Genomic DNA, 15,175 nt, shown 5'->3' with positions numbered 1-15,175 from the left:
CTATGGAAAATAAATCTAAGAAAACTAAAGCTGGCTAAAAATCTATGTTGAATATCATTAATTAGTTTATTCTAATTCAGGATTCTGATTTTTGCAGCAACTCTATATTTTCTGAATATACAGAGACATATGGGAATTCAAGGTCCCATCTCATTGTTTGGGATCTTTTATATCACAAAAAATAGTATTCTATATTTTCAAGTATTATAAAGAAGTAAATAAGCTGGGCACAGTAGTGCACACCTTTAATCCTAGTACTCAGGGAGGCCAAGGCACAAGGATGTCAAATTCAAGTTCCACTTGGGCATCTTAGCAAGACTCTGTCTCAAAACAAAATTTTAACAAAGGGCTGGGGATGTAGCTCAATGGACAGCATTCCCTGGGTTCGATCTCCCAGTAGCATAAAAAAGTAAATACTTCTTAAAAATTGTTAACTAAAAATTTTTCTCAATATTCACTGTACTCTGAATTAACTACATAATTTAGTAACTATACAATGAATAATTTGAATCATTTGTTTTTAAGAGCCTTTGATTTTCAAGATGACATTGATCTATTAATCTATATTATTTAGATTATCAATTGCTATAAATATTTGTTTAAAATAGTAGGACAAAGTTTAAATGCTAGTAACTTCCTCATGTACATGGGTCTGGAAATTACAGAGATTAATACATGAATTATTGTATGTGCATAAAAACATGTTCTAAATTGATGTGAATAAAACTAACAAATTAAAATTGTAACAGCCCACTTTTAAACTCAAAGCAACTAACCCAAAATTTCTTACTCTTCCTTAGGATTAACTTAAATTAGACATTTTATTTTGTATAGAACTCTGGAAGTAATTCTTGGAAAAAATCAGTCTTTTATCTTCCATCAACTACAAAACTAATGAAAACCTCAATTTTGGAGAGTAAAGACTTACCATGATATCAGCAATGATAACAGCAAAGGTAAATATTACAATGGTATTCTAATATGAATGACTTATATGTTTCCAACTTAAAAATATCCATGTCATAATTTATCTTTAAACACTACTATCCCACAGTAGCTAATCAACCCAACATATATCTCCCAAAACATAGTAACCGCTTATTCTCTTAAACCAACCCTACATACCTTTGCCTTTACCCACCATGTTCACTATACTCCTCAATATGCACACAGAGCATTTTTCACTGCTGTAACTAATGTTACAAAACTATTTGGTGCTTTTGATTGACTGCTGAAAATCGGGGAAGAAGCTGTGAGATGTAGGCAACTTAGGAGAACTAACCCTAGGGACAAATTTCCAACAAGCCTAGTAGCCTCCCAAGCTGAAACTGCATCTCCCAAAAACAACTTTATTTCTTTTTATAACACTGAAATCTCACAAATTAGTTTACTGGTATCCTTTCTAAGTGTAATATCTGGAAGAGTTAAATAAATTCTTTACTATTTAGACTTTGTGTAAATTAACTATGTAAGACCTCTTTTCTGCTACACTATTTAAGATCAAAGGCATTACTGGCACTGTATATGCAGACTAAAAGATCAATGTAGTAAGCAATGGTTAAGTATGGAATAGTTGGAGGGAGTAGCTAGTGTGAAAACCTTGAGATAGCATGGCTGCATATTGCAGGAAAAAGAACACTGGCTCTGAACATACTTGGCTTTGAAACTGGTTCCATTACTTGTCATGTGACCTTGAAAAGTAACTTAAATCTCTTTGCATCTCAATCTGCTCTACTGTAAAATAGTATTTCCCACAAGATAGTTTTCTATAGGATAGAACGGTACAAGTACCTCACATACAGCACAGTCTCAAAAAAGAAAAGAAAATGAACAAAAAAGTTGCCCTTATGTTCATGTTCATTACTGAGGTAAGATGAGAAAGCACCAAAGAAGAAAAAGGAGTAGCTGAGAAACAAAACAAATAAACAAAAAAATGAAACTAAAGGTAAACTCTTGAAAATTCCTCCTTGAAAATCAATTTCAATCAAGAGAAGATTAAAAAGGAATTCTTTCTTTTTCCAAACTACTCTCATTCCCTCTTCACCTAAAACCCAAAACTTATATGGTAGTGGGGCCAGGGATTTAGCTCAGTGGTTCCATTGCCTGCCTCGCTAGCGCAAGGTCCCAAGATTGATCCCCAGTACAAAACAAACCCACTTATATGGTAGTATTAAATATACAAAACTACATTGTGAACTGTTTATATTGTGTTAAGGAAACTAGATCTTGAAAGATGAACTAAGACTCAATCTTTCATTTAATTTCATGTAATGAATATTAATTGAATGACTTTTGTGAATAAGGTGTGTCTTAGGTAAGTGGGAAGAGGCAGAAGTAAAGATGAGTAAGAAAAAACTCCTGGGCTTTAAGAAATTAATAGTTTTAAGTATTTTTACTTCAGAGAATTTTACAGCTCTAATCTCTTAGGAACATTCACACGTTCTATATCATTATGGAAAACCTATGAAAAAGAGATGAAGCAGAAAATCAATGGCGTTAAGACTGCATTTTTACTATTAGTCTATTTTTCATTAATTGTTGAAGTTGTAACACAAAAAATTACCTGCCAAAATTTCGGTGTTTCTTGCAGCTATTGTTTTAACTTTTATTATTCCTGATTCAGCAGCCTGCAAGAATAAAAATAATTTAAAAACAAAACTTATTATCAACATGAATTATCTAGGGAAAAGCAGTCAGTCATATATGATATATAAAATTAAAAGCACAAACAGAATCAGTCACTAACATCCTTTTTATTTTCAAAATATCAGACACTAAGCCCAGTAGTGACTCCCACACATTATATATAATAAAATTACATATGCAAATGGCATGTTACCTTCTTCTGCCTTAATATATATCTGTAATACCTCAATACTTTATAAATTGAGATGGTCGGATAATAAAAATAACACAAACAAAACCTAAGGAAAAAATTAGATTCTTCTTCCCCATTTCACATCTCCTCTCCCTCCATCACAAAAAATTGCACAATGCTGTAAAATAACAAGTGCTGTTTTCTTTTCTTGAAAATGGATAATTAAGCACTTTGTTATTGCTCTTTAAACTTCTTCAATCATTTTAGTTTTTATAATACATCTAAAATACTTTATCATAGAGTGTTTAGCTGGTAGTAACTGCAAGTCATAAGCATTTTACAAAATACCACAAAATGACTCTACAATATGGTAGCCCTTGGCTACACATAACTATTAAGCACTTTGATATATAGCCAGTGCAAATTGAGTTGTGCCTTAGGTGTAAAATACACACTATATTTTGAAGATTGAGTACGTAAAAAAAGTAGAGGAACAAAAATGTCAAAGTAGTGATCAACAACAAAATATAGCCTCTCCAGGACCCGGAAGCCAGAAACCTGGAAAGTAACTTGGTGAAGAGAAAAAAAAAAGTATATCTCTGGGAACTGAGAGGAAACTGATAGGAAAACTAGAAACTATAGAGAAGCTAGAGAAACACAGCACAATGCAGAAAAGAGAATGAAGCACTCTGGAAGCTCACCTCAGCTCCAGAGAGGAGAAACTGTCTCAGCAAACACAAGGTAAGTCCCCAGGGTCGGGAGGTCATGGGAGCAACAGGCTGGACCAGCACCACTAGTCCCAAGAAAAGCCCATAGATATTGTAAACAGCTAAAACAGTGTGGGTTTTACTTTGAAAGTGACTTCTTCCACAGGGAAGACTAGTTGGAGAAGAAGTCAAGTGCAGAACCCACAATATTACCAGAGAGTGTTTAATCCATTTCAGGAAGTAGTCAATTAAGACTGAGCCACAAAGCTACAAAATAACCTCACTTCAGCGTTCCCTATGTTATCCTCCCACAGTGACTGGATGAGTGACTCTCCCACAGGAGAGAGATGTAGAGAGGGTTAAGAAGTTTAAGCTCAGGCCAGGAGAGACAATAACTCTGCCTTCTGTGGTGAGAAGCCAGGCCCAGTGAGTGTGGCTTTCATTGGCAGATGTTTGAAAGCACAGGAATTAAGTACAGTGGTCTGCTTCAACTCTATCCCTGCTGTCCATGTCAAGCACAAATCAGAGGTCTAGTTGATTTCTCCATCTACTAATGTGAGCAAGGACACAATTCAGCTTGGATGGTAGCCAAAGCCTAGGATGAACTGACAGAGGGGCCTCTGGAGCACTTCACAAACCCATAGGCCATAAACTTAGGCAGAGAAAACTGTGAGTTGCTGAATTACAGAACTACAGATAGGGGAAAGAAACCACTCATTCAAAAACACAGAAGAATTTTTTTTTGAACTCTTTTTTTTTTTCTCCTCTTTCTTATTCATTGGTGTTTGGGGTTTTGCGATTCTTTTTTCCTTTCCCTTTAATATTTTCTTTTTTATTACTGATTTTTCTTTTTTCTTTGTTATTTTCTATTCTTTATCTAATTCTATTAATTTCATTTACTCCTCAATAGGATCCATTAACACAATTTTTTCTCTTCTCATCTTTCATTAATTTTTCAAATTTTATTTTTTTATTCTCCTATTCCCTACCCTCTGTATTTTTATTAGTATAACCATAAAGCTTTATTAATCTTTAGACAGCTAACTCTGTGCTTTTACTCTTGAAGTTTTTCTCTATTGTTAGTAGAGATATTATTGTTATATTTAGTAGATATTTATTATATGTCAATATTTGGTTTGTGTGTTTATACCATAATTATAGATATCCTTTCTATGATTAAGAACAATATGTGATTGGTTCTTATGGTAAGGTAATATTCAGTTTTTTTCATGCTGTTATGATTGCTGATTTAGATGCTATTGCCAGGGTAGCATAGGTTTTCTCTGTATGCAAATATCAGAATTGTCTATGTGTCATAAACAATACTGTGATTCCTGGTAACTGGATGCTGGGCAAATTACACTGAATCCTCTACTACCAAATTAATGGAGATGGTCAGATCTTGGGAGAGACACAAAGGCCAACAGCCAAAGAGAATATCATTGAAAAAGCAGACACTAACTAAAGAGATCTCCACACTAACAACAAAATCTTTAGCACACACACAAAGGAAACAAAAATATCAAAATAAGTAAATAAATAAAATTAGAAATATGAGAAGACAAGACAACAAAATGCCTCCAAAAATTCCCAGTGCCAATACATGGATTAGCAAGGGGAGGAAATCAAAAGCCACCAGCTTAAATTTTTTGAAATGATATAAGAGATTAAAAACAGATCAATAGGACCCCAACATATAAGTAAGCAAGCCCACAACAGACCACACATAGCATCCTCTGATGCAAGCAAGCAGGCCAATGCTGGACTGCAGAAATAAAAAGAAAAGATCAAATTATCATTATTTGCAGAAGCCATACTCCTCTAGACAAAGAAGACTAAAAAACTGCACCAAAACACTCCTAGAAATAATAATCAAATTCAATAGCATGGTAGGATATAAAACCAACACACAAAAAAATAAATGACATTCCTGTACACCAATAATGAACTCATATAGAAAGACATTACTATTCACAGTACCATTCAGAATAGTACCAAGAAAAATTAAATACTTAGGAACTAACCAAGGAAGTGAAAGACCTCGCCAATGAAAACTACCACAGTCTGAAAAAGGAGATCAAAGAGGACATCAGAAAATGATGCCGTTTTACATAGGCATAACTAATATTGTCAAAATGGCCACAATTCCAAAACTGATATATAGATTTTATGCAATGCCAATTAAAATACTATTAGCATTCTTCACAGAACTAGAGAAGACAATCCTAAAATATTTATGGAAATAGAAGAGACCCAGAACAGCAAAAGCAATCCTGGGCAATAAGAGGAAATCACATTCCACACCCGAAATTATATCACAAAGCTACAGTGATAAAAACTGCATGGTAGTGGCACAAAATAGATACATATGGATCAATGGAACAGAATAGAGGATGCAGAAACAACTCCAGACACAGTCAGTGATCTGGTCTTTGACAAAGAAGGGAAAAACATGTTGGAGGAAAGTTAGCCCCTTTAACAAATGGTTCTAGGAAAACTAGCTATCCATAAGCAGAAGATTAAATCTACACCCATCTCTAAAATGGATCAAAAATCTAAATGTTAAAATAGAAACAATCTGCTGGAAGAGAAAATGGATAAAACTCTTGAAGACATAGGCATGGGCAAGGATTTTCTAAAGAGAGCACAAATCACATAAGAAATAGCACATAAGAATCAACAAATGGGATCATATCAAATTAAAAGTTTCTGCACAGCAAAGGAAACAACCAACAGAATAAAAAGACAACCTACCAATAGGGAAAAAAATTTTGCCAGCTATTCCTGAGACAAAGGACTAATATCTAAACCATATAAAGAGCTCAAAATAATTAGACCCCTTAATATAAAAGACACAATCAACAAATGGGCAAGCGAAATGAATAGACACTTCACAGAAGTAGTCAGAAAATATTCAACATCTCTAGCCATTAGAGAAATGCAAAGTAAAACATCAGAGATCCCACTTTACTCCAGAAAGAATGGCTATCACCAAGAAATGAAATAATAAATACTGGCAAAGCTGCAGAGAGAAAATGAACATTGTTGATGGAAATGCAAACAAGTACATTCTTTGTAGAAATCAGTACATGGATTCCTCAAAACACTAAAAGTAAAAATTCCATTTGACATAGCTCTTCTCCTCCTAGCTATCTCCCCCAAAAGAGTTAAAAGTCATTATATTACAGTGATACACACATACCCATGTTTATAGCTGCAGAACTCATAATAGCTAAATCTTGGAAGTGGCCTATATATCTATTAACAGACAGACGGAAAAAGAAAATGTGGCATTTATATACACAATGTAGTACTCTTCTGCCATACAGAAGGACAAACCTAAGGCATTTGTAGGAAAACAGATGTACCTTGGGACCATAATGTTAAGTGCATTAAATCAGATACAGAAGCTTAAGTATCACATAGTTTCCCTTATATGAAAAACTCAAAATATAAATAAGGAACAAAATAAAAGATAAATACTAGGAAATAGGAGATAGGTCTTTTACAAAAGGAAAGGGGAACAAGAGATGGAGGGAGGGGAGACGAAGGGAAGGTGATGAAAAAACTGAAGATGTTTTACATACATGTGTCAGCTCCCTGTGTGGAATGTAATCATTATGTACTGCAAGCATCTACCAAAAATTAAAAATTTTTAAAGATCAGGAACAAGGCAAGGTTGTCCACTCTTGCCACTTGGTTGCCACACAGTACTGGAAATTCCAGCCGGACCAATTATGCTAGAAAAAGAAAAAAAGACACCCAAATCAGAAAGGAAGCAATAAAGATAAAGAAATAGGAAAGAAATAGTAAAATCGAAGCAGTAAAAGAAAGCCGGTGACATGATCATATATGTAGGAAATCCTAAGCATTTATAAAAAAATGATTACCATCAATAACTAGATCCAATATAATTGCAGGATACAAAATACACAAAGGTAAGTTGCATTTCTATACAGTAACAATAAACTCTCTGAAAAGTAAATTAGGGACACAAACCTATTTACAATGGCACCAAAAATGAACAAAATCTTAAGAATAAACTTAAGAAAAAAAAAAAAGAATAAACTTAAGAAGGTGAAAGATTTCTATAGTGAAAACTACAAAACACTGATGAAAGGCATTAAAAAAGACAGACAAATGGAAAGACATTCCATATTTATGGATTGTAAGACTTAATATTGTTAATATATACAGAGTACCCAAAGCAATCTACAGATTCCATACAACCACTACCAAAATTTTTACAGAAAGAGAATAAAGACATAATTCTAAAATTCCTGTGGAACAATAAATGACTATGAATAGCCAAATCTAACTTAAGAAGAACAAAGTTGAAAGCATCAGAATGCCTTATTTTGAAATATATTACAAAGATATAATGCTAAAAACAGTATGATACTGACATAAAGACAGACATAAGACCAACAGAACAGAAGAGCCTATGCATAAATCCATGTATATACAATAAACCGATCTTTGACAAATGTGTCAAAAGTAGTACACTACAGGGAAATGATAAGTGTCTTCAACAAATGGCACTGTGAAAACCAAATATGCACATGTAAGAGAATGAAAAAGAACTCTTGTCTTACACTGTGAATAAAATCAACTCAAAATGGATTAAAGTCTTAAATGTACGACCTAAAACTATAAAACTCCTAGAAGAAAAAGTGGACAGCCTTCCTGACATTAGTGTTTGCAGTGATATCTTACTGACTTTTGGACATGACGTTAGCTATGAGCTTTTGATAACAGTCCCAGATGCATAAGTAACAAGCAAAAATAAACAAGTGGGACTATATCAAACTGTATAGCAAATAGTAACAATCAAGAGAGTGAAAAGACAATCTGTGGAATGGAAGAAAATTTTGCAAGCTATGTTTGATAAGAGGTTAATCTCCAAACTATATAAAGAGCTCCTGGGCTGGGGATTTAGCTCAGTGGTTCTGCCGCCTGCCTCGAAAGTGCAAGGTCCCAAGCTCAATCCCCGGTAAAAAAAAAAGAGCTCCTGAAACCCAATAGCAAGAAAACTAATAAAACCTAATTTAGTTACACAGGTATTTCTACAAAGAAGACATGCAAATAACTGATAGGTATATGAAAAAATGTTCAGAATAACTGGTCACCATGGAAATGTGAATCAGTAACTACAATAAGATATTACCTCAGAGTAATGAAGAAGCGTTGGTGAGAACACTTACTCGCTCATGGGGGTACAAGAGTTCAATCCCTGTGCAAAACAGTATGGAGGTTCCTCAAAAAATTAAAAATAGAAGTTGCATATGATTTAACAATTGCCAGCCGGGCAGGCATGGTGGCACACACTTGTAATCCCAGCACTCAGGAGGCTGAAGCTGAGGATCACTGTTAGTTCAAGGCCAGCCTGGGCTACATAGTGAGTTTAAGGCCGGTCTGAACTACATAGTGAGACTGTCTCAAAACAAAACAAAATGAACCCCCCCCCCCCCGGCCAAAAAAAGACAATTGCCCCTTCAGGGCAAAGAATAGAAATTGAGATACCAAGAAACAGCACTCTTGTATTCATTATAGCAATATTTCCAATACCAAAAAATTGGAAACAACCTAAATACCCATAAACAGATGTGTGGAAAAAGAAAATGTGGTATATAACTCATACTAGCTAAATCTTTTTTTTTTTTTTGGTACCAGGGATTGAACTCGGGTCCTTCCACTTGCGAGGCAGGAGGCAGAACCACTGAGCTAAATCCCCGGCCCAATACTAGCTAAATCTTGAAGTGGCTTATATGTCTGTCCATCAACAGATGAATGGATAAAGAAAATATGGTATTTATACACAATGGAGTACTATTCTGCTATAAAGATGGATAAATGTGAGTCATTTGTAGAAAAATAGATGCACCTGGAGACCATATGGTAAGTGGAATAGACAAGATTAAATATCACATGGTCTCTCATATAAGAAACCCAAAGCATAAATTAAAGAGCAAAATAAAAGATAACAGGAAAGAGATAGATATTTACAAATGGGAAGGGAACCAAGAGATGGAAGTAGGGGAGAAGGTTGGGAGGAAGAAGGGGAAGTAAAAAGAATTAAGACTGTTATGTGCAGGTACCAATAATGAATGTAATCATTATGTACTATTATCATGCACCAATAAAAATTAAAATTTGAAGGAAAAAATGGTGTTCTCTAAATATCTGTATTAACTACATGATAAAATACTATTTTTGACATAATGTGTTTAATAAAACAAAATACTTTCTTCTTTACTTTTTAAATGCAATTTAAAATTACATATATGGATTGTATTTGTGACCTACAATATATTTCTATTGGACAGGGCTGACACATAATATTTATATGTTATTTCTATCATAGAAACTGAACAGTTTTTAACCATCTTTATGTGTCTTTAAGAAGTTATATGTCGAAGTTTTCCTATTAATTTTCTTGCTACTCATTTATGCTGTTATTTCTTCTGCTTGTTATGGGACAAGTGACACTAGTCTCTATCAATTTAAAAATAATAATAATGGGAAAACACAGGGTTCTGTGAGCTCTTAATGCATAAAACAAAGAACAGATTGTATACTCTAGCATGTGAAATAGACCTTTATCATTTTGTTGCCTCTAAGTATGCAAAACTCTTGCTTATGTTTGAAGAATTCTCTACTTCATGAGTTTGATGAAAGAGTCTAAAAGCCCAGGTCCTGATGGCTTCACTGCTGAATTCTACAAGACATTTAAAGAAGAACTATCACCATTATTCTTTAAACTCATCAAGGAAATTGAAAGGGAAGCAAGGATTCCAAATTCATTTCTGGAAGCAAGTGTTACTTTGATCCAAAACCAGGGAAAGACCCAACCCAAAAAAGGGAACTACAGGCCAATCTCCCTAATGAGTATAGATGCAAAAATCCTCAACAAGATACTGGCAAACAGAATACAGGGGGTCATCAAGAAGATCATACACCCTGACCAAGTCACATTGATCCCAGGGATGCAAGGATGGTTCAACATTTGTAAATCAAAAAATGTAATACACTGTATTAACAGTCAAGGACAAAAACCATATGATCATTTCAATTGATGCAGAAAAGGCATCTGATAAAATCCAACACCCAACCAATCATAAAAATGCCACAGAAGATTGGAATAGAAGATCTTTATCTCAACCTGATTAAGGCTATCTATGAAAAACCAATAGCCAACATCATACTAAATGGTCAAAAACTGAAAACTTTTACACTAAAATCAGGAACAAGACAAGGATGCCCACTATCACCACTCCTGTTCAATATAGTTCTGGAAACATTAGCCATAGCAATTAGAAAAGAGAAAGAAATAAAAGGAATAAAGATAGGAAAAGAAGAAGTTAAACTGTCATTATTTGCTGCTTATATGATACCTTACATAGAAGACCCAAAAAACTCAGCCAAAAGACTTCTAGACTTAATTGACAAATTCAGTAGAGCAGCTGGATACAAGGTCAACACTCAAAAAAACAATAGCTTTCTTGTACACAAATAGCAGATTCACTGAGAGAAAAATTAGGGAAACAATTTCTTTTACAATAGCACCCAAAAAATATAATATCTAGGAATCAATCTAACAAAGGAAGCAAAAGACCCCTACACTGAAAACTACAGCACTCTGAGAAAAGAGATCGAAGAGGATACAAGAAAATGGAAAGGCACCCCTTGCTCCGGGGTTGGAAGAACCAATATAGTGAAAATGGCCATACTTCCAAAACTACTATATAGATTCAATGCAATGCCAATTGAAATTCCAACAATATACTTCACAGAACTAGAGAAAACAATCCAAAAATTCATTTGGAACCAGAAGAGACCTAGAACACCAAAAGCAATTCTAAGCAACATAGACATAGCAGGGGTTATCACAATCCCCAACTTGAAACTATACTACAAAGCTACTCTGATAAAAACAGCATGGTACTGGCAAAGAAACATCTGTTTCTGTTGCAGAAGCAATTCCAGACATACTCAGCCACTTCATCTTTGACAAAGGAGCCAACCACCCTCATTGGTGGAAAGATAGCCTATTAAATAAATGGTGTTGGAAAAACTGGATTTCAACCTGTCAAAGATTAAAACTAGACCCATACCTATCACCATGCACTAAACTAAGATCAAAGTAGATTAAAGATTTAAATATTAAAACAGAAACACCAAACTTGCTCGAAGATAAGTTAGGTAGAACTCTTGAAGACATTGGGATAGAAAAAGACTTTATGAACAAAATCTCAGTAGCATGGGAACTAGCACAAAGAATCAACAACTGGGATCTCATCTTATTAAAAAGCTTCTGCACTGCAAGAGAAACCACCAACAGAGCTAAGAGACAACCTACAATGTGGGAAAAAAATTTTTTAGCAGCTGTACCTCAGACAAAGGACTACTATCTAGAATATAAGAAGAACTGAAAAAAAATCACACCCCCCAAATTCAAAGACCCAATTCAAAAATGGACATCTGAAATAAACAGACATTTCTCAGACAAGAAGTAAAAGCAGCAAATAAATATATGAAAAAATGTTCAACATCACTGGTCATTTGAGAGATGCACATGAAAACAACACTCAGATTCCACCTCATCCCAGAAAGAATGGCTGCTATCAAGAAATCAACCAATAACAAATGCTGGCGGGGGTGTGGGGAGAAAGGAACCCTTCTCCATTGCTGGTGGGAGTGCAGGCTGGTGCAACCACTGTGCAAATCAGTATGGAGATACTTCAAAGAACTAGGACTAGAGGTCTCATTTGACCCAGCTATTCCCCTGCTGGGTATCTTCCCAAAAGAATTAAAAGAATCATACCACTGTGACATATGTCCACCCATATTTGTAATGGCACAGTTTGTAATAGCTAAAGCTTGGAAGCAGCCCAAGTGCTCATGAACTGGAAACTGGATAAAGAAGATGTGGTATTTTTATAAAATGCAGTACTACTCAGCCATAAAGAACGAGAAACTAGAGTCATTTATAGCTAAATGGATGCACATCGAGGTCATACTCTTAAGTGAAATAAATAGGACACACATGTAAATACCGAATAGTTTCTCTAGTGTGAGAAACTGAAACTGTAAATAAGGGTTAAAATGATTAAAATGAATAATTGATAGTTTGAAATCAGAAAAAAGGTCCAAAGAGGTAGGGGTGAAGGGAGGGGAAGGGGAAAGGAAAGAAGGGAAAGGAAAAATGAGAAAAGAAAAAAAAATGGAAATGATGTCTATGTAAATAGGGAAGGGCACACAAGTAATGGGGAAAATATAAGAATCAAGATACATCACGTACAGGTACGAACACCCAATCATAAATGTAAACGTATTATATACCTAAAATGTACCAATAAAAGAACTTAAGAATAAAAAAAAAAGTGCACTGTTGGAGAACTATGGATCCAGACCTGGGTTTGAATGGCTCCATTACAAGTTAGCTGTTTAACCTAAGGAAACTCATGTGATGTCTCTGCGCCTCAGTTTACTAATAGTAACAAAATGAATTGGCAAAGATATCAAATTCAGAGATAACACATGTGTGTAAAATGCCAAGCTTAACTTAGTTGCTCAATAAACAGAAGTGATCAAATTTTTAAAAAAGTAAAAAATAAAAAGGGGTGGAAATGTAGTTCAGTGTGAAGGCCATGGGTTCAACCTCCAGTTACACACACACACACACACACACACACACACACACACACACGAAGCAGTTTTAGACTAGTGAAAGGAACCTCAGACGCCACAGCATTCAAGGGGGAAATAGGCACTCTGAAAGACTGAAGCAAGAGGCTTGCAAGTTTAAGTTCAGGCTAGGCAACTTAGCGATGCCTTGCCTCAAATTTAAAAAAAAACAAGGAAAGAATAGGGCACACTATCCTAAAGGGTTCTATAGGGTAGACATTGAGGTCTTTTGAGTTGTTTTAAGTATATTAATTTGGTAGTAAAATACAAAATTATATCTATCTATCTATCTATCTATCTACCATTTATGCATGTCAAAGGCCAGGCAAAATGTTAAGATTTAGCTGAGAAAATTTGTAAAAAAGAGAGAGAGGTTGTTAGAAATTATAGAGCTAGAAGGAACAGCTGACAGTAAATAGAGAAAGCTGATGGAGAAGATAGGCAAATATGACTCTGGTGAGCAACAGTGATACATACCAGTAACAAAACAAGGAAATGAGGGGGAAAGATTTCTTTCAGGGAAAGATTACTTTCAGCGAAAGATAAGTTCAACTACAAGTTCTATCTGAAGTATGTGAAAGATATTCTGGTAGATGTGTTCAAAAGGCCATTGGAAACACAGGTGTAAACTCAGCAAACAGCAGAGTGAAGTAAATTTTTAAGTCATCAGCACTGGGGTAAAACCAGAAGAGATGAGAAAGGATGACAGTGCTAGTGAGATAAGTATGGAGAGAGAAGAAGTTTGAAGGCAGAACTTGGGATGCACTTACAAGTTCTGAGGGATACTGAGAAAAAGAGGAACAGAAACAGGGCTACAAAAGTCAAAGACAGTGCTAAAATGGAAAGAATAAACAATAGTGATAAATAATGTAGTAAAGTAGATGAATGGAAACATGATTAAATACAAGTTAACCTTGTTTTGAAGGCATTTGCAACATGATACAATTAAAAAAAAGAAAAGAATTGGACATGGATGCATATAGATTCACATTCCAGTTACTCTATTTTCCAGCTTTAATATCTAATGCAAATTACTAAACCTTTCTAACCAGCAAAATGAAATATTTAAAACATCATGTTGCATTAGAACCAAAAGATGCAAAGGTTATGTTTTACTTAACTTTTTGAGTTAGCTTCATGAAAATAAAGGCAATTTCTCATTTATTTTTATATTTCATGCCATGCTTTATTTTAGACTCATAAATTTCTATAAAATTATAGCACCAATAGCAAAACCCTCTTCTTTTTTTTTGGTACTGGGGATCAAACTTGGGTCCTTATGCTTGCGAGGCAAGCGGCGGAACCACTGAGCTAAATCCCTGGCCCAAAACCCTCTATTTTGAATAAACTATCTTATACAAAAGAAAATAAAGGGAAATAATTCAGTTTTTGAAGTATGATTTCCTTTCTGATTCACAAGTCAGAGATAATGTCTATTCTTCCCTGTCACAAAAGTACAGCACCAAGAATGTGGTCAGTATTTATTCATCTGCATTTGTATATTGTCTTGACCCCTATTTAGCTCTCACTTTCCAACCCCACTGCTCTTTGATTAAATTGGCACTGCTAGTCCCTTAAACCCATGGACTTTTTCCAGCTAATCAAAGGCACTGGGTTTCTTTCTTTGGGAATCCAACCCAGATCTCACAATCCATCATTTCAATCACTTTTCCTAGTAAGACTCTTAAGTGTTCCAAGTCTAATTTTCCTCTATTTCTCCAAAGTGATCCACAGCTATCCTCTAAGCTCCCACGCACCACTTCTTTTATCACTAATTACCTCTAGTAACAAGTTTGTTCTCCATCTTACCAAGACACCAGAAGCCACAGGCCAAACTGCCCCAAACTTCCAATCTCTCCACTATCCCCCTCTTTTAAATTTATGACATTCAAACCCATTTTTTTCTTTGTCCTTTCTGTGACAGAAGATGTTTCCCTTCTCAGATTAAAATCCAGTTCACATA

At 34.8% G+C, this 15,175-nt stretch overlaps 1 protein-coding gene across 6 annotated transcripts in view; it reads right to left on the bottom strand.

The window, feature by feature from the left end:
* Mon2 (MON2 regulator of endosome-to-Golgi trafficking) overlaps positions 1-15,175 on the bottom strand; it is a 98,053-nt gene that overhangs the window by 78,156 nt on the left and 4,722 nt on the right. For all 6 annotated transcript variants that reach the window (XM_087192343.1, XM_087192344.1, XM_004861135.4 and 3 more), the window contains exon 2: positions 2,564-2,627. In XM_087192343.1, the coding sequence (XP_087048469.1) occupies positions 2,564-2,627 (64 nt within the window). The remainder of the gene's footprint in view (positions 1-2,563; positions 2,628-15,175) is intronic.

The sequence above is a fragment of the Heterocephalus glaber genome, unplaced genomic scaffold (assembly GCF_053883595.1).
Source record: "Heterocephalus glaber isolate CG9 unplaced genomic scaffold, H.glaber_assembly_v1.0 deba00001569, whole genome shotgun sequence".
Taxonomy (NCBI): Eukaryota; Metazoa; Chordata; class Mammalia; order Rodentia; family Bathyergidae; genus Heterocephalus; species Heterocephalus glaber.
The sequence above is the reverse complement of the archived record's forward strand: the minus strand, read 5'-3'. Positions and strand labels throughout refer to the sequence as shown.